This window comes from Hipposideros armiger, unplaced genomic scaffold (assembly GCF_001890085.2).
Source record: "Hipposideros armiger isolate ML-2016 unplaced genomic scaffold, ASM189008v1 scaffold_227, whole genome shotgun sequence".
Taxonomy (NCBI): domain Eukaryota; kingdom Metazoa; phylum Chordata; class Mammalia; order Chiroptera; family Hipposideridae; genus Hipposideros; species Hipposideros armiger.
The window spans coordinates 264,363-289,569 of record NW_017731577.1 but is presented as its reverse complement, the minus strand read 5'-3'; the positions used below and the strand labels follow the sequence as shown (position 1 = coordinate 289,569).

Here is a 25,207-nt window from a genome sequence, read left to right as displayed (position 1 = left end):
ATTAGTGTGTGAGCTTGGACAAGTGGCCTAACCACTCTCAATTTGCTTATGTCCCCTGTGAAACAGAGAGATTACTCTGCATGGTTATTTTGAGGATTCAAATAAACACACACACACATATACATATATTATGTATATACATACACATATACACATCTGCAATGGCTAAGTTCTGGCCTACCAGTCCACAGAAACAAGCCAAGTGGGTCATATTTAGATGAAAGACAAATCTCAATGCTCTGTTTCTCCACCTGCTGATGAATAGGAAGGTGTTTTTGTTCCATGGGGTCCCTTCTCAACATCTTCAAGACTCTCTAGGGGTGCATATCAATATATCCCTGTGTCCTTCAGGCCTCCCCAACTAGTAGATCTCAGGGAAGAACATTTAACCTCCTGGAGATTGCGACGGAAGGCAGTTAGTTTCACGGCTCATGTCTATGCAGTCCTTTTTGTTCGTTGTCCATACTGCCCACAGGCCCTGCCCACGCCACTGCTAACCTCCTCGGAACTCTGTGTCTGGGCCTTTGGTGATCTCTTCCTGGCCAGTAGAGAGGCGACTCTCTCTTCTTGTCCCAGCACCATCAGAGAGCGGTCCTGCTGTGGTGTTAAGTGGACTCCTTATGATGTGGTTGTTAAAATTATCTTCTACTTTTCAAGGCATATAGATAATCCAGCCAGTCTGAGGGACAGAGTGGTCTGAGCAACGTCTCCCACTGAATCGAGTATTGGTGCCCCCTTCAATAGCTAGATCCAGAGGTGCGTAGGCCCCACTTCCTCAGCTCTTCCTTACTCTTGGCAATTTCTCTCGGGGGCCCAGTTATTTCTTTATATAGTCTATCTTCCTTTCCTTCTTCACTGGTCTCACCATTGAGTCTCAATAATAATCAAAGGGTGTCTAGGCCTTTGTAAAACTGGACACGTGATTAGATGCCTGTGTGTCCTCCCAAACACCCCCAAGAACTGAGTTTCATGAAAATTCTATGACAACAAAACTGATTCTCCCCTCTACCTACTCCAGTCTCAGGTCTGACCTCCCAAGACACTGTCACATATGTAAAGTACACGGTTCATAATAAGCAGTCAGAAAATAGCAGCTGTAACTATTGCCCAGAATCAGAATTATTGGCAGTGTGAAGCTCAGAGAATACCTTGTCACAGGTCAAAGGATATGAAAATGAATTCCTGTTTTTTCTTGGGCTGTTAAAAAAAAATCACATACATCAAATATTAAGTGTCTTGCCATTCTTTCCTTTGAGGTCGACTTCATGTTACTACATGTTTTTATCTAAGATATACTATCACTAGGAGGAGGTGATTTATGAAGCAAAGGGCAGAATCAATTTTAAAATATCTCAGGAGATTTTCTGGCTATTGTCTGTCCTGTTCTTTCAAGCTGTGCGTGGGTGCAGCATTAATAACCTTGGAGAATAAGTAACATTGCCAGTTGCAAAATTGGGACATGTAAAAGTTGATTGATAACTGTATTATAAATGAACCTCAAAGTGGTGGGTGTGTCCTGTAGATCTGAGGGTGTGGTGTCCTTTTAGTTAGAAATTGGAAAACAAAACAAAACTGTTAGGCAATTTAATTTTGCTTAGTTTACAGCAGTTGTAATCTTTTGACATTCAACTTTACATTCTTTCTTTTTTTAGAATATTGAAACTGACACTGAGTCAAGAGTATTTTTTTTTAAGTTAGAATGAAGTAAATCTATGTAGACACCTTTTGTTCAGGTTTTCTTTTCTTCTCAGAAAATAATCTTAATTTATTTTGGTAGTAGCAATTGTCTAAAATAGACCTAATAGTAAAAATTACATGGGTAGCATGAATGTTTATTAGTGGAAGGGTTTCTGATCATAACATCTATAAAGTAACATTTCATTTAGAAGAGCAACAATAATGCAACCCAGGAGATTATCTAGACCTATTAATTGCCCTTATTAATATCTTACTAGTTACTTCTTATTGCTCTTCATATTTTTCTATCTAAATATTGAAACAATACTTCTGTGTCCGTGTGTAGGGGAGGGGGGTGCCTGCATTTACTGACCCAGCCCATGGAGGAATCTGTCTCACTTTGTTCCATGAATACCTTGGCTACTCCACCCTTCATTAGACTCCCTGTCAAAGGCAAATGGGCTGGAGCATGAATTTTCATGTAAATGTTATGCAGGTTAATATTTGAATGGCTTGGACAGGAAGAATATCCTTCCTGCTCTGTGCTATCGGCATGTGTTANAATGACAGTGATGTTGAGCATCTTTTTATGTACTTTTTGGCCATCTGTATATCTTCTGTAGAGATATGTCTACCCAGATCTTTTGCTCATTTTAAAAATGGGGTTATTTTTCTTTTTACTACTGACTTATATGAGTTGTTCTCATTCTTCTTTTAAGTGTGTGTATCTGACATTTTTCTGTTCCTTAGTACCCTCCTCTTGAGTAGCTAAGAAAAAGAAGGAAAAAGGAAATGAATCTATTTTGCTATCAGTTAGCAGTTCTTGTAAAGTTTTAATAAAGGAAGTTGAACTTGGAAGCTTAAAGGATGTTTGGTTATTAGTAGTTTCCCTTTATCTAGCACTGATTTAACCAAGAGGTGGGAAGATCCAGACATCAGTTGTGTATCAGGTACTTTGTAGGAAAACATTTCCACATGCCATGTTATTAATCCTCTCCACAACTTTGATGGTAGCTATTTCCTGCTTTTATATATGAGGCAACCAAAGTTCAGAGAGGTTAAATAACTTACTCAAGATTACTCAACTAGTAAGTAGCAAGCCTGGAATGTAAGTTCAGGTTTGTCTAGTTTCAAAGGATCAGCCTTTCTCACAACCCCTCTTAGACATTTCAATCCTAATAATTACCTATGGTTACCTTGAAAGTAGTTTTTGGCTAAGACCTGTGCTGGCTTATGTATGGAAAAGGGTCTCCTTAATTCACTCTCTTTAGATATGTGACTGCATTGTTTGTCCATGGTCTTGATGCTCATTAAGAAATAATAACTAACAGAGATTACAGTAGACAATCTGGTCAAATACTCCTAGGGAAATGTATAGTCTCCCTAAAGGTTTTCATGTTGTCTTCTGGGCCATTTCTTCTACAATCCCCAGGTACAAGCCTGTTGGCTGCACTTTGCAGCTGTTATCACCAATTTTCACCATTCCTTGTCCAGGTTTCTGCTCCACTGAAGAACCTATCAAGCCTATTCACTGCACGCCTCACTCCCTCATGCCTGTCTCTTGAGTTAAGTCCCTACCTACCACCCCTTTATGCCCACCATACCCATCTCTTAAACAGATAGAAAGCTCTCCTTAGAATGCTTTTCTAAGCATTCTAATTAATAAGTACAGGGAATTAGAGTGAAATGAGATAAAAATTACCAAAAATAATTATTCCAGTGACCCATAAATCATGGTGTTTTCTTAACTCTTTGGCTTCAAACTATAGAATTTTTGTCACTCTTGAGAGCCTTCATTGCAAACAACTTGTCCTGGTATTCAAGCCCCTTTCTAACCTGGTTGCAATCTAACTTTCCATCCTTTGCTCATCACTGCCTTATGTTTATCCCTACATGTCAGCCAAACTAGGTAGCATGTATTGTCAGACTATATCACACAAACCTGTTTATGCTGTTTTCTCTGCCCAGGCTACTGTCCACGTCTCCACTTCTCAAATTCTATTTGACTGTCAAGGCCCATTACAGAAGCCAACAGTTCCATAAAACCTTTCTTGTGGTCGCAAGAAATGTTTACAGTCAAGCATCTCTAGTCCTTCCTGAGGTGGAAATAACAATGGATTAGAAGTCAAGAGATAAGTTTTTTCCCCTGGTTTGATTTTTGTGTAACTATAGAAAAGTCATGTCTTTCAGGCCTCAGTTTCCTCATTTCTCAAATGTTCCACTCAGGAATAAATGAATTCTTTTAGAGCCCAGTAACTCTGTCCTCCCCTCATTGTCACCTGTGTTTTGGTTGCATTGTATTTCTTTGTTTTTTTTTTATATTTATTCCTGCATTAGATCATAAGCTTGGCAGAGAGTGCCTTTGTTTGCTCATTAACCAGTATGTATCTAGGAACTTGCACGAATTTGGTGTACACTTGTTTTTCCATTAGTATTTGTTGAATGGCTATTTATTTATTTTTGTACTCTCTACAGAGCCTATTTNTATAGCTTCTGCATTAACTACTTCACGTTGCTGTTGTAGCACACAAGCAGCTATAGACAATACTGAACAAATGGGTATGGCTATGTTCCAATAAAACTTGATATACAAAAGCAGGCAGCTGGCTGGATTTGACCCCCTGGCTGTGATTGTTGACCTCTCTAGTTGTTTAGCAGGCAAGGGTTTTCTGTACCCACCCTACCCCCTTACTCCCTGCTTTAAAAAAAAAATTTTGGGCATTTTCACCCCCATATAACTAGGTGTCAAGGGAGAGGAGGATTATGCTACAATGTTAATATTGGGCTGTCGGGAAAAGTCATGACATATTTTTTCTATGTTTTTCATTGCAAAAATGTGTCATGACTTTTCTGACAACCCAATAGAATTGAATTGACTTCTGCTTTTTCAGAAATGACTCAATCTATCAAGATGGAAAGAATATATCTATATCTATGTCTACATGTCTATATAGATATGTCTATATATAGACATATCTATATCTATATCAATATCAATATCTATATCGTCTCTCTCTATATATATATAAATTAAAAATATATATATATTTTAATATATATATATATTTTTTAATTTATTTTTTTTAGTCAGGAATTCATTTTATTCTTTTCTGTTCTACTGCAGATGCCTTGCATCTGGATAGTCTTACACCGATCCCCAGATTGACATTGGCACCTTTCTCATGTGTAGCCAACCAAATCCATGCTTCATGTGAAAGGCCCAAATATGGAGAAATAGAAGATGGCGCTTTGGGTGTGACTAGAAGACACAAGTAAGTTAAAAGAGCGAAATACACTTACCCTCCTCTTCATGGGTGGCTGATTCCTATTGCCTCACCTTTTAATCAGTTAGATTTTCATATCCTGAGAGTCTAACATCTTTATTGTGAAACTTTTATTGTGTAAATTCTTGAACTTTCTGAACACTGACAGTTTTAAAGCAAAAATATCTTTATAGTTTTCTTGAAGTGACGTTTTCTTGCTTTTTTTAATTTCATAATATCCATTCTGAAATGTAAGAGACAAATTAGGCTACCTAAAAATGTTTCCCAGTGTTTAGGACTATGCCATATACTNCAAATATTGCCCTACTCTGTTCTGCTCTGTGAATATTACTTTCCTCTGTGGAATGTAGCCTATAATTTATGAAGTATTTGTTTCCTATATTTGTCTTCCTGACTGGCCTATGAACTCCTCTCGGACAAGGACTGTTTTTGTGTGACCAGCCTTTGTCACTTCGTCGCTTCCTGGAACAAAGTGGGCCTTTGATGACAGTTGTTGAATTAAATTAAACTGACGTCATGAGGGACTTTAGTCACATATAGTCTGACCCAAAGACATTTCAGGCAGAGGTGAAATGAAATAAAAGAGAAGAGATTGCCCAACATTGATATATAAGAGGATTAGTTATAAATCCTTGCTTTACAAGTTTGTGGGGTTATTTTCTAAACATTTGAGGTGAACCTTTCAAAGTTTGTATTTAAATCATTTACCAGTCTAAGGCAATAATTGGGACGTGTTTGCCTCTCTTGTAGACTGCATAGGGTACCTCAGAGACAGATCTGTTCACCGTAGAGAGGATACTGTATTTAGTCCTGAGTTCAGAGGCTGACACCACCATTCTGAATATTCCTGGGAAATTAATTTATTCATTGGCTTTACTTTCCTTACCTGAAATAAGTAAATCTTTTCTTATTAAAACCTACTGCATAAGGCTGTTGGGAGAATTAAATGAGATGATACATAGAAGGGCTTTTGTACATTTTAACATGCTGAACTGATGTAAGCTGCTGTTATTTACTGGGTAACTGTATATTCAGCGAATTTGCTAAACCTTTACTTTTCTGTAGTTATAGTCAATGTTTTCTTGGATGGATTCTAAATACTGTGTATGATATAAAGCACCCCTTCACAGAAATCTGTTGGTTAAAGTTAATAAGTTCTATGTTTGATTATGGAATACTTCAATGTCTTCATTTTTGCATTGTCTGGGCAGGTTTTTTATGTGTCCAAATGATTTCAGTTTTAATTTATTCAATTTTATTTTCCTAAATGGATAAAATAATATTGAAAGTATACTTATTAAATATTACTATTAAAGAGAAACCTCTGTTTCCACTGTATTTTTTGAAATAAAATGAATGAACTAATCAACCTTAATGTCCTAAAGTTCCCCCCAAATTAGGAACTCCTGATAAAGACTAAGAAGTTCAAATGAGACTTTCAAACGCTTGCCCAACCAGACTGGGACCAGTTTTGTTAAGCTCTTTTTGAGCACCAAGTAATAGGTGCTGACTTATTTGTAATCCCTCAGATCTTTGAAAATTTGATTAAGTTTCAAATGTATGATTTGTCTAGCTAGAAAATTGAGAACCATTTTAAAATCTCCAGGTCAAAAGTTTTAGGTTGAGTAATATTTCCATAAATAGAAATGTTTTATGCCCACATAGAATGTTCTATTTAAAGAAAACTTGACTTAAGTTCATGAAATAAACTCTATCTGCCCTTTAAGTTTAGAATTTGTTTTGCCCAAGGGTTTATCAGGTTTTCTTTAAATATTAACTTGTAAGTATACTTAAAATTGGAATTTTTTGCAAGTACAGCTTTGAGGAAGTACATACTCATATATCAATCTGCCCTATACCATCCCATCCTCATATCCTCTCCAACAGAGCAAAGTAAATAGGAGATCATTTAAAATTATGTGAAAATGTTTGCTTAAAACCACCTTTCTGGAATTGGAAATGTCAAATTGTTGAACTTATTTCTCCTTTTTCTTTCTTTTTTTTTTTTTTTCTTAAGGAGAATGGTGTTGAAGACTTGTATTCTGAGAGGCTGCCACCATCCAGGTTTGCCTATCTGTTGTGTGTGTGTGTGTGTGTGTGTGTGTAAATTTGTATGTGTATTCAGTTAGTTTATAAGAGAGTTCTTTGGACCTGTTTTGAAACATCCCAAAATGTTTCTTCTACTCTTTTGGCAGGGAATATTCCACACTACCATCTCCAGGACACACTTCATCCACTGAGAGTACTGTAACTTCAAGTGGTGAGTGCACTTGGAAAAGATATAAAAATAGACTGTTAGTATTATAACTATAAGCTTGATGTCCTGTGACCTGCTGACGTGTGTGCAAATGAAAAGAACATAGGCAAATGCTCCTTTTGCATAGTATTCATGCTGTTAGTTTCTTCCTGTTGGTAGAGTCTGGATCAGAAATTTCGAAGGTGGCTTCTGGTGTCCTTGATTGTAAATCACTCTGTGAGAAAGAGGAGGATACAAGATCAGCTTCAGCTACAGTAAAAATCAAAGGTAAGTAAGCTCTTAAATGTTCAAGTATAGTTTCCCTTCTACAACACTAAGCAAACCTATAAGCTAGTAGAGTAACTATCCTCAGTAGCATTATTTTGTAGAAGAATTTGGAGACATAGTCTGGAGAAAAGTAGTCCAAGAAGTGACTATTGCCTTTATATATGATAATGTTACCAACTTTTTAAAAACTCTGTAGATAGAACCAAAATTACAATGTATTTTAATGGGATTTAAATATTTCTTTATGGCAAAGATCAGTTGGACAAAACTGGGTCTCAGCTGTGGAGCAGAGATAGGATCACCTGCTTAGGAAATTTCACAATCCTGATTAGAATCTATTAAGTTCGAAGGATGGACCAATTACTGATGGCCCATTTAGGAGGCAAAAGAGTAAACTAGATGATATGTTAGATCCTGTCTGCCACTTGACTCCGAGAATAAAGTAGCTATTCTCAACCATTCCCAATGAGACACCATGGCAGTTGCTACTCATGGGAAGCTGAGGCTCCCGGTCCCGTCCCGCACAACAATTCATCAAGAAAAATTCATTTCATTGTTTGAACTTAACAGTTAAATTTGAGATATAGGGACTAAAATAGAGGGGCCATAAAATTGTAGAAATTGAATCTATTCCTTGGTTTTTAATTAAAACTACACCAAGATACCATTTTCACCTGTTGCAAAAATTTGATTACACCCCGTTGGTAAGGTTGAGGGGGGAAATGGAATTCTCACACATTGCTGTAGGGAATATAAATTATTGTAATTAATATAGAGGGGAATTTTCCAATATCTACCAAAATTTTAAACATACATATTTTGTGATAAAAATTTGATTTCTGGGATTTTATCCTATAGATCTAAGTACACACATACCATATGACATATGGGTAAATTTATTTACTGTGTCATTGTCTGTCATAACAAAATATTGTAAACAAGTTAACTATCAATAGAAGATTAGTTAATATATTTTGGCATGTCCATGTAATGCAATACTTATATGCATGCATAAAACATATATAAGGAAACTTTTTTTCCAGAAGGATATTTAAGAACTATTGTTTCTTGGGAAAAAAATACACCAAAGTACAAAATATTATGTATTGCATGTAAAAATCTGTGGTTAAAAAAAGATGGAAAAAGTTTTTATGTATATATAAAATATCTCTGTAAGTCTATACAAAACAGCATTTTATCTATGGGAAGGGAACATAGGTTTCTGGCTGGCATGGATGGGAGTGAAAATTTTCACTGTAAAACATTTTACATCTTTAAATGTGTGGACCATCTAAATCTAGTATCTGTCCTAAAATTTAAAGAAAAACAAAAATAAAATTTCCACAGGGAAAAATTTTTTTATCTTTGAAGAGAGTGGTTACCATTCTGTTCTTATTTATTTCCATATAAAAATTTAAAATATAATATGTACAAACTTTAATTATATTTGTCTTAAAAAGAAAGAAACAAAACCTACCAATAGCTGCTGACATTTTTTTGCCTACACTGAACTAAATTCAGGACAATGAATTATGTGAAGAGGAAAATCACTAACAAATACATTATAGTACAATAAAATACACAAAAATAAAGGGAAATTGCAGAAAGAAATGGCATAATTTAAAAGTGCATCATTTCTTCTTAGTTTGATGACATTTCGTTTAAAAAGACACCATGTTTTGGAAGGATATCATACTTTGTTGTCAGCCTTGCATATATAATTTAAAAAAAAACAACCTGTTTGTCAGGCTATAAAAAGCTACTAAGCTACTAATTGTTCATTCTCCCTTTATTCAGTTTCTATAATTATATTAGTAATGTGTTTGATTAAAAAGGCAGCAGCAGCCTTAAAAAAGATTTTAAAAACAACTATTTGAAGGCCGTTTATACAAATGTTTATTTCTTTAAAGAAATCTTCTGTGGCTAGCTTCTTTGGGAGCCTTAGCTTCTGTAATCCTGATTCTGAATCAATGGACACATTTAAAGTTTGGTAGTACATAATTTATCTCACATGTTAAGGTCTTTGCCACTTACTAGCCTGCCCTCAATATTGCCATACTCTATTTTTCTTCCTTTTTTACTCGTTACTGCTTCCCAACTGTTTAGTGTGTTTTGTTTTTCTCATAGACACAAGTCCAGCTCATGAGAATATTGCGCTTCAAGGCTCTGTGAGTGAGGACAAAACCATGTTAAATCTGGTAAGGAAATATACACATGTCAACAATAAAAAATAATGATATATTACAATGGTAGAACTATCCCTTTAAGCTTGCAAAATACTCTTAAAAGCACTATTTCATTTTATCTTTTCAAAACATTATAAGGCTAAAAGAATTTAATTATACCAATATTTTATAGATGAAGTAGTTGAGGCCAAAGCACACACAACAGAACCATTCATTCACTTATTTATTCATCAAAAGTCTACTGGAAACTAGCAAAATACTCTTAAAAGCACTATCTCATTTTATCTTTTCAAAATATTATAAAGTTAAAAGAATTTAATTATACTAATATTTTATAGATGAAGTAGTTGAGGCCAAAGCACACACAATAGAATCATTCATTCACTTATTTATTCATCAAAAGTCTACTGGAAACTAGCTAAATGTCTATCAATAGAGGACTCTTAAATAAGTGAATGCATTAAGAAGGTTGAATAAAGCAGTGATATCTATCTGGAAGACATGTTCTAATTAGGGGAAGGAACATACAATTACTCCATGATCAGAGTGTGATTAGTGATATGAAAAAAAAATGCTTGGGGCTAGAGGCTAGAAAAGGTGACATGGAAAAGGTATGAGTTGAATAACATGAGAGTAGTGAGGGAGTAAGAAGTGTAGAACTTGTAGGTTTAAATAAGATCAGCTTGAGATAAGTAAAGTTTCAGGTTGATGTGAGACATCGCTAGTCTGTAAGGAGATTTTATATATGGCTATATGTCCCTATTCTGGGACTCACCAATGGGACCTTTAGAAGCAGACACACATTTGAGAGTTAGCAGCAAAGAACCAAGTGTGTGGATGAGATTTCCCAAGGACTCTGGTAGTCAGGGAGAGAGCACTGAGGATAATTGACTCTTGATGATTCCATTATCTAATAAAAGAATGCAATGGCAGAGGAGGCTGAGAAGGAGTGATGGGGGAAGGGAGGGGAGAGACATCAGGAGAGCAGAACCAAGGGAAGAAAAATCTTTAAGAAATAGGATTGTAGATCATTGTAGATGCTACAGTAAGTAAGGTAAAGACTGAAAATTATGCATTGGATTTGTCCATAGAGAGTTCACTGATAACTGAGGAGGGCAGTTTCCTTGGAGCGTTGGGTACAGAGGCAGCGTAGTTCATTGTTGACAAATGGGAGACCAAGAGCTCATTGGAAACTGCGATGGTGGATAGTTCTTCCCAGAAGCATGGCCATGAAATGTAGGAGACTGAGGGAACGCCATAGCTGGAAGAGGCCATGGGGTTGCAGGAGGATTCAAAAAACTTAAGAATATTTAATTGTTGATAAGAATGATGCAGTGCTTTACCTGTATGATTGCATTTGTTACATTTTATCAAACTCTTAGTTTTTAGTCTTTGTCTAAAATGTACATGACATCATATTGGTGGTTCTACCAAGGAAGCTTGTCTGGAAAATTTCTGAGAAGGTTGAATAATTATTATCATAAAAATGATTGTATACTTACAGCTTTCCCAGGCAGGACAGTACACCCCTTTTATTATGGAGATTCTTGTTGTATCGCTATATTTGTAAAAGTTGGTCGATGACCTTAGAAAACATTCATATTGAAAAAAAGCCTAACACAATCTTAGTAGCTATTTTTCCTCAACAACCCATCTAGAAAGCTGCATGTGATAGTCCAGAGTCCCCGCCATATTGCCTCTTCACGCACCCTATCCAGAGACTTTCCATGCTACTCAAGGCATGGCGTCTCTCTCCTCCCTTTGCAGAGCACTTATTTATCTACACCCCATTTATTTGGCAATTAGTCCTAGTTTGCTTTGTGGTAACTTATATCATGTTTGCAGCTTTTCATATATTTCTGTCCTTTATGCTGCAACTAGATTGTAAAAAACCCTGGAGCCAGTCCTGTTTTCTTCTTTAACCCCTAGTGCAGTTCTTCGATTACTATACGATGTTTTTGACAGGGCATGATTAGGAGAGGACAGGAAGTTGGGAAATTATTGGTTATAAAGGATACCCACTTTATGTACGGCAATAAAATCTCTTTATGATTTTAGGAAGCCAAAGAGGAATCAAAAACAATACATGAGCATAAAAAAGAATGTGCCACGGGAGGTAAGGAAAGTTCTCTCCCAACCCCCATGTGGTCTTTTTGTTGCCTGTTGGTATTTTTATGGGTGAAATCTTTCTGAGTGAAGGTATGGCATCTATAAATTCCGCATCTCGAGAGAAAATCAGCCGGTAGAACTGATTCTTGATTCCATTGGTATAATTTTCAAAAAGCCACATTTATGTTGCTGTTTACTGTGAAGCCCTAGAGGACTGCTGCCCAATTGTGAACTAAGAACCACATCAATGTCGGCGGTGAATTCTAAACTCTGCTTCGAGATCTTTTTCATTATTCCACCTAAAAGTAAATATGCCAATATTAAAAGTAAAAGTGATAATATGCTCCCCTCCCCATTTCACCTTTGTTAGTAGGGACTAGTAGATAGTGTCCAGGCTTTGGAGTCACACAGACGCTATACTGGGTCAATCTCTGATTAGCTGTGCCTTTGGAAATTTATTTAACATAAGTCTCAATTTCCTCATCTGCAAAATGGAAACAAAGAGTTTTTTAAAAAACACCCTTTATTGAGAATACTAGTAGACTGTATTTTAAGTACTTGGCAAAATTGTTCATGTGTATAATTTTATTTAGTTTTCCCAAATATCTATGAGGTGAGATAGATAAACTGTGATTCAGTTTCCTAGCCTGTAAACTGTAGATAATAACAGTACCTACCACAGAAGGTTTGCCGTTAGGATTGAATAAATTATGTATGTAGCACTTAGAAAAGTGTGTGGCAGAGAAGTTCCCATAAAAGTTAGCTACCCTAAAAGAATAATATCATCCTTATTTTATAGATGGCTTGAAGTTGTTATTTGTTCCAGGTCACAGAGCTATAAGGGTCAAAGCCAGGAGTTAAGCCAGGCTTTTTCAAAAACTAACACTCTTATAACTAATATATTGAACTTTTTCCAAAGTTGTCATTAACAGTATCATTAATATGTATAAAGAGCCTTGTTGTGGAACTGGCATATAATAAACTTGTGATAAATGCTTGAGACCATGTGTACAAGTATTGTTGCTGCTATTGCTACCAGAATTATTATTCTATTATTATTATCACTACTACTACGACCATCACTACCACACTCTTGCTGCTGCTGCTGGTAAAGCCTTCATCTGAAGGAGGACCAGGCTACCAGAGGAACATATGCATGTAGCCACGGGATCAAGTCAAATAAACATTCGAATACAAAGCAAACAAATTGGGCTGTCTCTTGACCCTGAGACATCTTTAGGTTTCAAAGACTATTCACATGTTGAAGTGTGAGCCTGTGATTTTAAGGTCATTGTGATCCCAATAGCATAGCATAACATTATCGTATATTTCAGCAACTGCGTTATTAGTTGGCTATCATCTCAGACATATTTCATGCCTTTGTTTAGTGGAGAGAGGGCATACTATTTGACTGAATGTGCCTTTAGCTGTTAAGCCTTTTTAACCAAATAATCTTTTGTTATCTTTTTATAGACACTGCTGTTTCCCCTCTTCCTGAAACCACTGTGAAATTGGTTAACTTTAAACAAAGTGACAAGTAAGTTCTTCACATAGAATGCTAACATTTTTTTGCTTTTCTGTTGAATTTTGTTTGAATATGTTTTCTGTCTTATCCCACAGTGCTTCTGCTAATGAGAAGGAGGTGGAGGTGAGTTTAAACTAAATATTTTTACCTTTAATTTTTTTAAAACGTGTTTCAGGCTCACTTGCCTATAGTTGCTCACACTTTTGCACATGCTCTTGTATGTTTGGTGTCTGGCTTGGCGATGATAAAGTGCAGATAAAGTCTATGCTTGCCATCATTATGTTGCTGGGAGGAGAAAGAAATATGTGTACCTCATATAACCCAGTATTCAACTGAAATATTTGACTACATCCAACTTTCTCCCATTTTCTCCCTTCACCCTCATGTTATTTTGACACAGGCTGAATTTCTCAGATTATCTTTGGGATTTAAGTGTGATTGGTTCACCTTGGAGAAAAGAGTGAAGCTTGAAGAAAGGTCCCGTGACTTGGCAGAAGAAAATTTGAAGAAAGAAATCACTAACTGTTTAAAGCTGTTAGAGGTGAGAATAATAACATTTGGGAACTATACATTTGGTCATATTGTTAATAATGTTTTCAAAATTACATATGAGTTTACTTTTATGAATAAAACCAACACCAGGTACCAAGCCCTGCATGACCCCAAGGTGAATTAGTAGGAGGTAAGAATCCAGGATTAGGGTAAAATAAAAGCTTCATTCATAGGAGAGTATAAGCAATAAAACAATAAAGCCTTTTATAGTGATTGTATGAATCATCTGCTTTCTCTCTGGATTTTCAAAGAGATTTTAGGCAGAAGAGTAATCATGCAACAAATAGAGCAATAGGAGAGACTATCAATTTTAAGCTTCAAAGAAGAGATTTAAAAGTTTATTTCCATTTAATTAATTGAGAAAAAGAGAATGGGGGCTGATTTCAGTCTGGTCAGATGATGGTCGTGCCCTCTGTAAAGTACACGGCAGTATAACAAGTACTATTCTTCCATTTTGTGAAGTCACCGTGTATATAGAGATGGGTTGGAAAATGAAGAGGGCTAATTTTGAAAAAGGAAACTAAACTTTTAGAAACCATATCCTGTATTTTGTTGTGATAAACATAAAATTTACCATATATAACCACTTTAAGTGTGCAGTTCAGTAGTGCTAAGTATATTTACCTTGTTGTGAAACCGACCTCCAGAACCTTTTGATCTTGCATACTTAACTTCTATAATCATTAAGCAACTCGCGCTTTTCCCTCCTCTCAGCCCCTGGTAACCACCATTCTACTTTCTGTTTCTATGAATTTGACCAAATTAGATACTTCATACAAGTGGAATAATGTATATATTTGTCTTTTTGTAATTGACTTACTTCACTTAGCAGAGTGTCTTCAAATTTCATCCATGTTGTAGCATGTGACAGGATGTCCTTTCTTTTTAAGGCTGAATAAAGTATTCTGTTTATGTATTTTTTTCATAGTAGCCATACTAATGGGTGCAAGGCGGTATCTCATTGTGGTTTTGGTTTGCATTTCTCTGATGATTAGTATTGTTGAACATCTTTTCATATGCTTGTTGGCCATTGGCATATCATCTTTAGAAAAATGTCTATTCAAGTCCTTTAAATTTTTAATAAGATATATGATTTGCAAATATTTTCTCCCATTGCGTAGGCTGCCTTTTTATTCTGTCCTTTGATGCACAAAAGTTTTTGTTTGATGTAGTGCTATTTGTCTATTTTTGCTTTTGTTGCCTCTGCTTTTGGTGTCATATCCAAGACATCATTGCCAAATCCAACGTCATGAAGCTACCTCCCCAAACCATGTTTTCTTCTGGAGTTATATAATTTTAGGTCTTCCATTTAGATCTTTAATTCATTTGTTGTTTGTGTATGGTATAAGATAAAGTCCAACTTCACTCTTTAGCACGTGGATATCCAGTTTTTCCAATATCATTTGTTGAAGAGCCTGTCCTTTCCCTGATATATAGTCTTGGCAGCATGTCAAAAATCATTTGACCATATGTGTAGGTTTATATTCTGTTCTATTGGTCTATATGTCTGTCTTTATGCCAGTACCATACTGTTTTGATTACTGTAGTTTTGTAATATGTTTTGAAATCAGGTAGTGTGAGTCCTCCTACTTTTTTTTTTTTCCAAAGTTGTTTTGGCTATTAGGAGTCATTTGAGATTCCATGTGAAGTTTAGTATGAATTTTCTATTTCTGCCGAAAAAAAAATTCCATTGACATTTTGATAGGGATCGCGTTGAATCTGTAGATTGATTTGGATAATATGAATACCTTAACAAAATTAAGTTTTCCAATGCATGTCACAGGATAGCTTTCCTTTTATTTTTGTATTTAATTTCTTTCAGTAATGTTTTGTAGTTTTCAGTATACAAGTCTTTCACATCCTTGAGAAGGTTTATTCCTACGTATTTTATTGTTTGATGCAATCATAAATGGAATTTTTGTCTTAATTTCCTTGTTTTGATTGTTTATTGTTAATGTATAGAAATGCAATGCATTTTGTTTTTTAAGATTTTATTGAGGAATTGGGGGAGGGGAACAGCATTGGGGCTGTCCTTTTGTTCTTCAGTCTAGTTGTGGAGGACACCGCCTCACTGGCCCATGTTGGTATTATGATCATTGCACTCTTCCTGGATGAGGCAGTTGGTCACCAGCCATTGGATGACCGCTCATGCTGGCTGCTGGCCACTCACGGTAGCTCATGACAGCCCACTGCAGCCCCACTGCAGCCTACGCCATTGCTGGCTACTCACAGCAGCCCAGCTCCATGTTGAGCTGTTGTTCACCATCTTAGCTGTAGAGGGTGCAGCGTCACTGGCCCATGTGGGAACCAAACCAGTGGCCCTGATTCTCAGAGCTCGCGCTCCCAAGTCAACTCTTAACCAACTGAACCACTCGGTCAGCCTGCAATGCATTTTTTGTATGTTGATTTTGGATCCTGCAACTTTGCTAAATACACTTACTATTGGGTTGTTGGAAAAGTCATGAGGTATTTTTTCTATGTTTTTCATTGCAAAAATGCGTCATGACTTTTTCAACAACCCAATAGTTCTAACAGTTTATTTTTTATTTTTTTTTAATCTTTAGGGTTTTCTGTATATAAGATCATGTTATCTGTGAAGAAAGGTAATTTTACCTCTTCATTTCCAATGTGGATTTTTATTTATTTTTTACTTACCTAATTGCTCTGGCTAGGACTTCTAGTACTAAGTTTCACAGACGTGATGAGAGTGAGCGTTGTTGCCTGTTCCTGATCTTAGAGGAAAAACTTTTAGTCTTTCACCATTGTATATGATATTATATTAGCTGTGGGCTCTTCATCTATGGCCTTTATTATGTTAAGGTAGTTTCATTCTATTTCTAGTTTTTTGAATATTTGTATCATGAAAGGGTGTTGAATCTTGTCAAATGCTTTTCTGCATTAATTTAGATGATAATGTTTTTTATCATTTTATCTATTAATGTGGTTTTTGTATTGATTGATTTTAATATATGGAACCATCCTTGCATTTCAGGAATAACTCTCACTTGGTCATGGTGTATAATCCTCTATTGTGCTGTTGAATTCAGTTTGCTAGTATTTTGTTGAGGAATTTTGTGTCAGTACTCATAAGAGACTAGTCTGTAATTTTCTTGTAGTATTTTTGCCTCACTTTGGTATCAGTGTAATGCTGGCCTCAAAGAATTAGTTTTTTGAAAGAGTTTCAGGAGAATTGGTATTAATTCTTCTTGGCATATTTGGTAGAATTCTCCAGTGAAGCCTGGTATTGGACTCTCTTTGTTGGGAGATTTTTTATAAGTCCTTCAGTCTCCTTACTTGTTAATCTGTTCATTTTCTTTTTCTTCATGATACAGTTTTGGTAAACCATATTCTGTTTGGCTAACAACTAACATGTTATTTCTTTCCCAACTGTAGGTGGTTATTTAAACTATCATAGGAAACTATGTGTCTACAATGACCATGCTAGTTGATTAGCAACTCATAAATACCTATCTGTTTCAGAAGTATCTGCCATTCAATGAGAACCTACTGTGTGACAAGCAACTGGCATCTATTACCTTTCATATCACAATATTTTTGAAAAGGAGATATAACCATCTCCATCTGACAGATGAGGAAATAGTAAATCAGAAAGACTGACATTATAACTTTTTTAGAATCAGGATGCAATTTACAGTCAATGATGCCTTATAGTTTTATTGGCAGGACTTTTCCTTTCTTAATGACATGCAAAATTTATGATGCTTTAGATTTTAAAATTTTGCTCATGATCATATAGCTAATGAACAGTGACTTGTTTGCTTCCAAATCTCCTGTTCTCTTAATTCGGTCTCCAACCTAGTTGGAAGGATGGTCTTCTAATAGAAAGACCATCATCTTAGATCAAGGGCACAAGTTTGAGAGAAATATTCATAAGGCAATGAAAGCATAACCGCCTGACCAGCCCAATTAGACGTTTTCATCAATGGAAGAGCAAGTATAGTAGTCAATGCCATATCTAATTTCACTATATTTTCACCACTTTTCTTAAAAGTTCAAACTATGCTCATCATATAATATATTCAACTTATTTATAAGCATAATTTCTTTACCATTACCAATAAATTATACCCCATTCTATTGTAGAAAAAAATACAAATACACATGAAGGAGTGGCAGATTTGGGAAGTAAAGAAGGAAGGAATCAAGAATAGATGTAAAAGGCTTTGTGAGCCCCTGCATAGGTCTACTTGACAGCCAATGAAGATACTAACATTTCAATATCATTATTATTGGTCTTTGCTGCTTGTTTTCATTTTCCAAGATAATTGAGATTTGGCTGCCATCTGCACTTACAGCATAGTCAGTGTTAGAATTACTTGCTGAATATTTGGGTTGGATACTTTTTAATAAGTTGCTTTCTGTGCAGTCTTTAACACCTCTTTGTGAAGATGACAACCAGGCCCAGGAAATTATTAAGAAGCTGGAGAAGAGTATAACGTTCCTTAACCAGTGCACAACTCGAGTCGCCAGTAGGGCTGAGATGTTGGGAGCCATTAATCAGGTAATCTGTATCCATTTCTCTAGTTACAATGAAAACACTAAAAGGGTTATTTTCCCTGAGATTATAGATTACATTTCTGAGAATCTACTTTTTGATAACAGAAAATGTCTTTATTCTTATACTTAATCGATAGTCTAGCTGGGTGAAAAATTCTAGCTGAGAGATTATTTCCTCTAAAATTTTTCTTGCAATGCTTTATTTTCTTCTTAGCTTCTGGTGTTGCTATCAAAGTTTGATGCCATTCTGAGTCTTGAGGCTTTGTTTATAACCTCTTTTTCCTTTCCAGAGTTTTTAGGATATACTTTTATCCCTACTGTCCTCTCTTGATATGGGTTTATTTTCATCTACTGTTTTAGGACTAGAGTGGACATTTTCAAGCAAGTAATATTCTTGAGTCCTAGAAATGTTCTTGAATTATATCCTTTTGTACATTTTGTGGAATTTTTCTACATTTTGTATACTTTCTTTAATTCTTTGGATGTTGGATCTCCTGAACTGGTCCTTTTTCATAACTTTTCATAACTAGTCTTGTTGCTCTATTTTCAGGGAGAGTTCCTCAACCATATCTTGAAACTCATCTATTGTTATTTATTTTTGTAATATTTTTAATTTCCAGACTCTTTTTTAATCTTAGAGAACTGTTTTTTAATTATACCTCATTTTTATATCATGGATGCAATAGTAATTCTTAATTCTCTGAAGACATTGATAGTTTCCTTGAACTTTTCATTTTTCTGGTTTATTTCTTCCAACTTGCTTTTTCTTGTGTTTTTATTTTCTCCTTTTATACTAGAGGTTTACCTCCAACATCTTATAATCCACTATACAGCTGATTGGAAGCTCTTTGTATGTTGTATGGGAAAGTTTCTTATTGACTCTGAGCTTCACACAAGCGAGGATGTTTCATTGGAGTACTCTTAATATCAGTAATTTTAGGACTTTAATCTTGGGATGGTAGATTCCTTGGAGAAAAATCCTCTAGCTGCCTGTTTTTAGGGTATAAACCTGGCTACCAGTATTTGGGAGCAGGACAGAAGAATAAGGCTAGGTATCTCAATATTCAATATATATACAGACTTTTGCTTAAATTTTTCTTTTCAATATGATCTACCATCAATTGTCAGTTACTGCCCAATCCACAGACCCTCTGTTTAACTCTCTCTAGTTATTCAACCTTTGTAGTCTTTCACCAAAGTGGTAGCGAGGAAGTTGCTCGTTTGGCCTGAGAAAGGGAGGGAGTCTGTGGATCTAATCACTTAAATTTTTTTTTTCAATTACAGTTGACATTTAATATTATATTAGTTTTAAGTATATAGTGATTAAACATTTATATAACTTATGAAGTATAACTTATGAAGTGATTCCCCTCAATAAGTCTAGTACCCACCTAGCAACATACATAGATATTATAATATTATTGACTATATTCCCTATGCTGTACTTTACATTCCCTTGACTATTTTGTAACTACCAATTTGTACTTCCTAATCCCTTCACCTTTTCCACCCTGCTCCCCAACCCTCCTCTCATCTGGCAACCATCAGTTTGTTCTCTGTAGCTATGAGTTTGTTTCTGTTTTATTTTTTTTACACAGATTTTCAAACATTTCTTCTTTCACATACCCACCTTTCAAACTTAATTCCAGAGGCATCGCTAATTCCTGAGTCTTTGCAACTTTCTGTGGTGCAACCTAGGTTGCTTCTCAGCTTTTCTTAAAACTGCTTTTTTCAGGTCTTAGTCATTTATCACTAGTCCTACTAGCAGGTTTCAAAATTGTATTGGTATTATATCTTCTCCTGTTCTATTTACCCTTGTGGACTCATGCCTTCTTAAAAAAAATACCATTATTGAAATTTTAGTGGGATTTAGGGATGGAATAATGATAAATGCATGTTTCTAATTACCACCGTTTAACTAGGTATCAAGAATAGTATTTTCAATGTAAATTTATGTTTGTGCGTGTGTGTTTTTTCCTACTAGGAAAGCCGGGTTAGTAAAGCAGTTGAAGTGATGATTCAGCATGTAGAAAACCTGAAGAGAATGTATGCCAAAGAGCACGCTGAATTAGAAGAACTGAAACAGGTTCTTTTGCAAAATGAAAGGTCTTTTAACCCTCTTGAAGATGAAGGTAATAGAAGTTTAAGATAATACTACCAGTTACATTTTTCTAATATTCGCCTCTTTCATGCTCTCTTACTAATTCTTATTATGGCTTTCGTATAAGACCCTTAGGTTAAGGTTGCATTAAAAGAATAACAGGAATCTGTCAAAAGTAAGATGCCAGGTAGATAACAGGTAACAGATGAAAGTAATGAACAGGAATAGCCAAAAGTTAGATGTCAGTCAGTTAGATAACAGTTTGGGAGGCAAGAATGATTGTTTGATAATGACATCAGAAATCCATTAAATCGACTTAAGTTGCTGAGATCAGAGAATATATTTAATCCAACCCATTGAGTTTACCCCAGCGCCTCCTACTTAAGATATGTTAGAATTGGCTCCTTCTCCACACACAGAGCAAGCAAGGCACAGTAACTTAAACGAGCAATTCTCATCAACCTTGGCTTTATATTCCTCATAGAAGGAATGACCCTGGCATAGCAAGCTGATTGATGCGTTGGAAAATGGGACATATATAAGGCCATGGACAATATCTTAACAAAGTTTTATATAAGTCTAATAAGTTTATTTTAAATAAGTAGTATGAACTTTTCTGAAAATTCTTACTGATCTGTTCCTCTTGAAGAAACATAAACATATTTGATAATCTTCTGTCTGTAGTTTTGGATTCATTTAGTCAACAAACATTCATTTACTGCCTGCTACGTGCAGGGTCAGCATTCTGGGCATCTTCAGCGCCATAGATGACTGTATTCCATTGGTTAAGATGGTGCTAATTGTTTTAAACCATCAAATAAATAACCTGATATTTATATTTTCAATAGTCTTCAGAGTCTTAATACAGAGGGTGCCAAAAAAAATGTATACACATTTAAAGAAAGGAAAACTATTAAAATTGTAATACTCAATATATACCAATAACAAAAGATGAATACAAGTCAAGTTTGACTTCTGCAATTACAAGAGATGCTTAAAGTGGTTACCACCAGCATCCAGACACTTCTGATTACAGTAAACTACTGCTTGAGCATAGATAACGTCTCTTAAAATGTGTATACATTTTTTTGGCACCCCCGTAAATATTTTCTGACTGTTGCTTTTCTTTGTAAAGAATTAAAACCATTGCATTAACAGAACTTACAAATATAATTTCTAAAAGGTGCAAATGTGTTTTCCTTTCAGATGACTGCCAAATTAAAAAACGCTCAGCTTCTCTAAACTCCAAGGTAAGTACTAATTTATTTACCGATTCACTTAAATGTCCATCAAATGTTATAGGTGAGGTGGCTTTAAAATATTTGAAGCAACATAGCTTTAAATGTAAAACATAAAACAATTTTAATTCACATATGTGTATATATGTGTGTGTGTGTATATTTGTTTATATGTATGCTTTTATATTCCCTGCTATACTGGCATATCAATTAAGTTTGCCTGGCAGCGAGAGGAAAGCCAGTATAACAATGGTTTCTCTCATGTAAAACAAGTTTAAAATATGCAGTCCAACAATGGTAGAGCAGCTTCACAAAACTCACAAGGCCCAGTCTCTTTCTCCCTCTCTTGCTGCTTCATCACCTTCATCCTTTGCTTCCACTTTGTGGTCTAAGATGCCTCTTCAATTCTGGGCACCTAGTCCTGGTAATTGCATTGAGACACGTCCCAAGAAAAAGGAAAAAGCAAGGACAGGTATTCCCTCTTCTTCTACAGATAACTTCCTAGAAGTCCCAGATAACATTTCCTTTTTCACTCTTAGTTGCAAATAAGACTGGAAACAGTTTTTATTCTGGAGTCTGGATGCCTAACTAAAAATTCAGGGAGTTTTTTTATTACATAAGAAAGGGTGAAAGTGATATTAAAACCAGCAGTTTTTGCCAATTTGAAAATCAGGATTTCACAGAATTTTGTAATTGAATTTTTGAGCAAGTGACTTTAAAATCATTCCATCCAAATCTCATTTTTACAGATTAGGAAAGGGAGAAGCACAGAATGTAAGTGATTAGTTATGATCATGTAGTGATAGAACCATGACTCAAACCCAAGTTTCTTGGGTCACAATTCTTGATTCTCAGCCAACCTATGAAATTAAATTAGGTATGGTGGTTTCAGAAAAGGATTCACATAAAACTTTAGTTTATTTCTTATATTTAAAATGTTTTTATTTACTGAAATCAAACTTATTTAAACTTTAGGAATAACATAATACTGTATATCACTTTTCTGTGCAAATCTCAAGACTGATCTATAAACACATCCATTCATTATAATAATTTGCCTATCCTTAAATGTGTTAAATGGAAAAAATGAAGCCATGAAAAAAGGCTATAAATGTAGGTACATATTTATTTCCTCTTGAGTAGGGGAAAACCTTTCTAAGCATAAAAAAAATGGTAGCAAAAGAGAGGAAGAGACTAATAGAAATGGCTGAATTAACAGTGAAAAAAATTTTTTGAATTAAAGTTTATTGGGGTGACAATTGTTAGCAAAGTTGAAGGTAAAAGGGATTAAATATATGGTGATGGAAGGAGAACTGACTCTGGGTGGTGAACACACAATTTGATATATAGATGATATATTACAGAGTGAAAAAAATGTCTATGAAAACTCATGAACAAAATTAACATGGGCAAAGATCATAAATAGGTGGTTCTCAGAGCAGATATTCATATGGTTATTCAACATAGAAAAAATGTTCAGTGTTATTAGAAGTCAAATAAACACATGCAAACCTAAGCAAGAAAGTTTATACTCCTTATTTGGTTGGCAAAATCATAGTCACCTAATGTTGGGGAAAGTGGAATATAAATTGGTAGAATATTTCCAGAAGGCAATTTGGCTGTAACAAAATCCTTAAAAAATGTCTACTGTTCAACTCAGCATTAGTCAAGTGCATGGGTGTTTATGTACAAGGATATTCATCAGTGTTGCATGCAAAGATAAAATATTAAGAATTTTCTATATGTACATTTTCCCCCCTTCGAGTAGCCATCTTCTCTTCGAAGAGTGACCATTGCATCTTTACCCAGAAATATTGGAAATGCAGGAATGGTAGGCAAATTTCTAACTATTTTCAGTCAAAAGCAAATTCATTTTCATGTGACAAAAGTATAAACTTCACTAAATTCACATTTTATCATTTCTTTTCCACCTGAACTGTAAAGATGGCTGGGATGGAAAATAATGACCGATTCAGTAGGAGGTCAAGCAGTTGGTAAGTGTAATTTTATGGTTGCTTTTTGGGGACTTTACAATTTATAACTGGACTAAAGTAAATGTTTAAAATGGGTGATACATTTGATTTATACAGAATATAAGCAGAATAATTATACAAGTTGGCATATGATCATGAAATTATCATGAAATAAATGTTATATGAAGGTATAGGAAAAAATGAGAATATATCATTTTTATATTGATTTAGGTAGTGGGAAATAAATTGATAATGACTATGGATGTGTTTGAATTGACAAGTGGTTATAATCTTTATTTAGGCGTATTTTGGGGTCAAAGCAGAGTGAACACCGTCCCTCATTACAGCGATTTATCAGCACCTATTCCTGGGCAGATGCCGAAGAAGAAAAATGTGAACTAAAGTAGGTGAAACTTCGTGTGTTTATTAACCTGATGTGAGCTGGGGCATAAACAGTGGGGATCACTTATATTCTGTGGAGATGAGATCAATGCTGCATCATCAAACAGACAATTCATTGTTTAGTACTTATAAACTATAAAGCACTATATAAATGTGATTTGTGAATACTTGTAGCACTCAGAGCTGCAAGTTTGAAGTCTTAAATTAGAAAAGACCTTGGAATTTGCCAGATTTGTGAAGATAACTTTTTTCCATATAGGTGTCTGGCCATCAGGGAAAACGGATAATAACGAGCCAAAGAAGTAAAATATCCATGAACTTAGTTTTTTTAAAATACATGAATTATATATATATATATATATATATATATATATATATATATATATATATATATATATGTGTGTGTGTGTGTGTGTGTGTGTGTGTATATATATCTTCCCTTTAAAGAAATGAAGAGTAGGGGAAACATAAAACTCTATACTGATATCTTTTTGTCTAGTAAGTTAAACAAATCAAATATACTTCTGTAGTAAAAGGTAGAGGGCAAGGAGGGACATGAAGAAATGCTGCCTCTAAATCCTTGGGAGACACTGAACAAAGTGCTTAACCTTACTTGGTCTCAGCTTTCTTATATGTAGAGATCTCAAAATCATTTCATTATGTTCATGTGACACATATTCGCTGAGTGCCTACTATGTGATAGACACTACGCTCAATCCTAAGGGATATAGATGATTAAGGCATAGTGCCTACCTTTAAAGTTTGTGTGTGTGTGTGTGTGTGTGTGTGTGTGTGTGTTTAAAAAATCCTGGCAGCCTATTATTGCATGTGTTGAAATCTCTCTTAGAGTTAACATAATGGATTTTTTCTGATCTAGAGTAGAAAAAAAATCAACAGTTTCCTTCAAAAGATTACAATCTGTTATTTGCTTTTTGTTAGTATGATATGATTTTTACTGAGAATCTTTGTAAATAAAAGACTGAAACCTTGAGAATCTTACACGAATGCCATTGATTCTGGCTTTTATGCCTTCTTTCCTTTAAAAACAAAACTAAAATCTACCACATACATTCCCAAGTGTTTCAAAGAAAAACAAAACAAAACAAACAAACAAACAA

At 35.1% G+C, this 25,207-nt stretch overlaps 1 protein-coding gene across 1 annotated transcript in view; it reads left to right on the top strand.

The window, feature by feature from the left end:
* Window positions 1-25,207, top strand: part of IRAG2 (inositol 1,4,5-triphosphate receptor associated 2) — a 34,773-nt gene that overhangs the window by 7,428 nt on the left and 2,138 nt on the right. Inside the window, exons 2-15 of the mRNA XM_019654637.1 lie at window positions 6,979-7,025; window positions 7,157-7,221; window positions 7,378-7,485; window positions 9,613-9,683; window positions 11,730-11,787; window positions 13,254-13,317; window positions 13,401-13,428; window positions 13,706-13,846; window positions 18,245-18,379; window positions 20,360-20,507; window positions 21,683-21,726; window positions 23,483-23,545; window positions 23,659-23,708; window positions 23,989-24,090. Of these exons, the coding sequence (XP_019510182.1) occupies window positions 6,979-7,025; window positions 7,157-7,221; window positions 7,378-7,485; window positions 9,613-9,683; window positions 11,730-11,787; window positions 13,254-13,317; window positions 13,401-13,428; window positions 13,706-13,846; window positions 18,245-18,379; window positions 20,360-20,507; window positions 21,683-21,726; window positions 23,483-23,545; window positions 23,659-23,708; window positions 23,989-24,090 (1,124 nt within the window). The remainder of the gene's footprint in view (window positions 1-6,978; window positions 7,026-7,156; window positions 7,222-7,377; window positions 7,486-9,612; window positions 9,684-11,729; window positions 11,788-13,253; window positions 13,318-13,400; window positions 13,429-13,705; window positions 13,847-18,244; window positions 18,380-20,359; window positions 20,508-21,682; window positions 21,727-23,482; window positions 23,546-23,658; window positions 23,709-23,988; window positions 24,091-25,207) is intronic.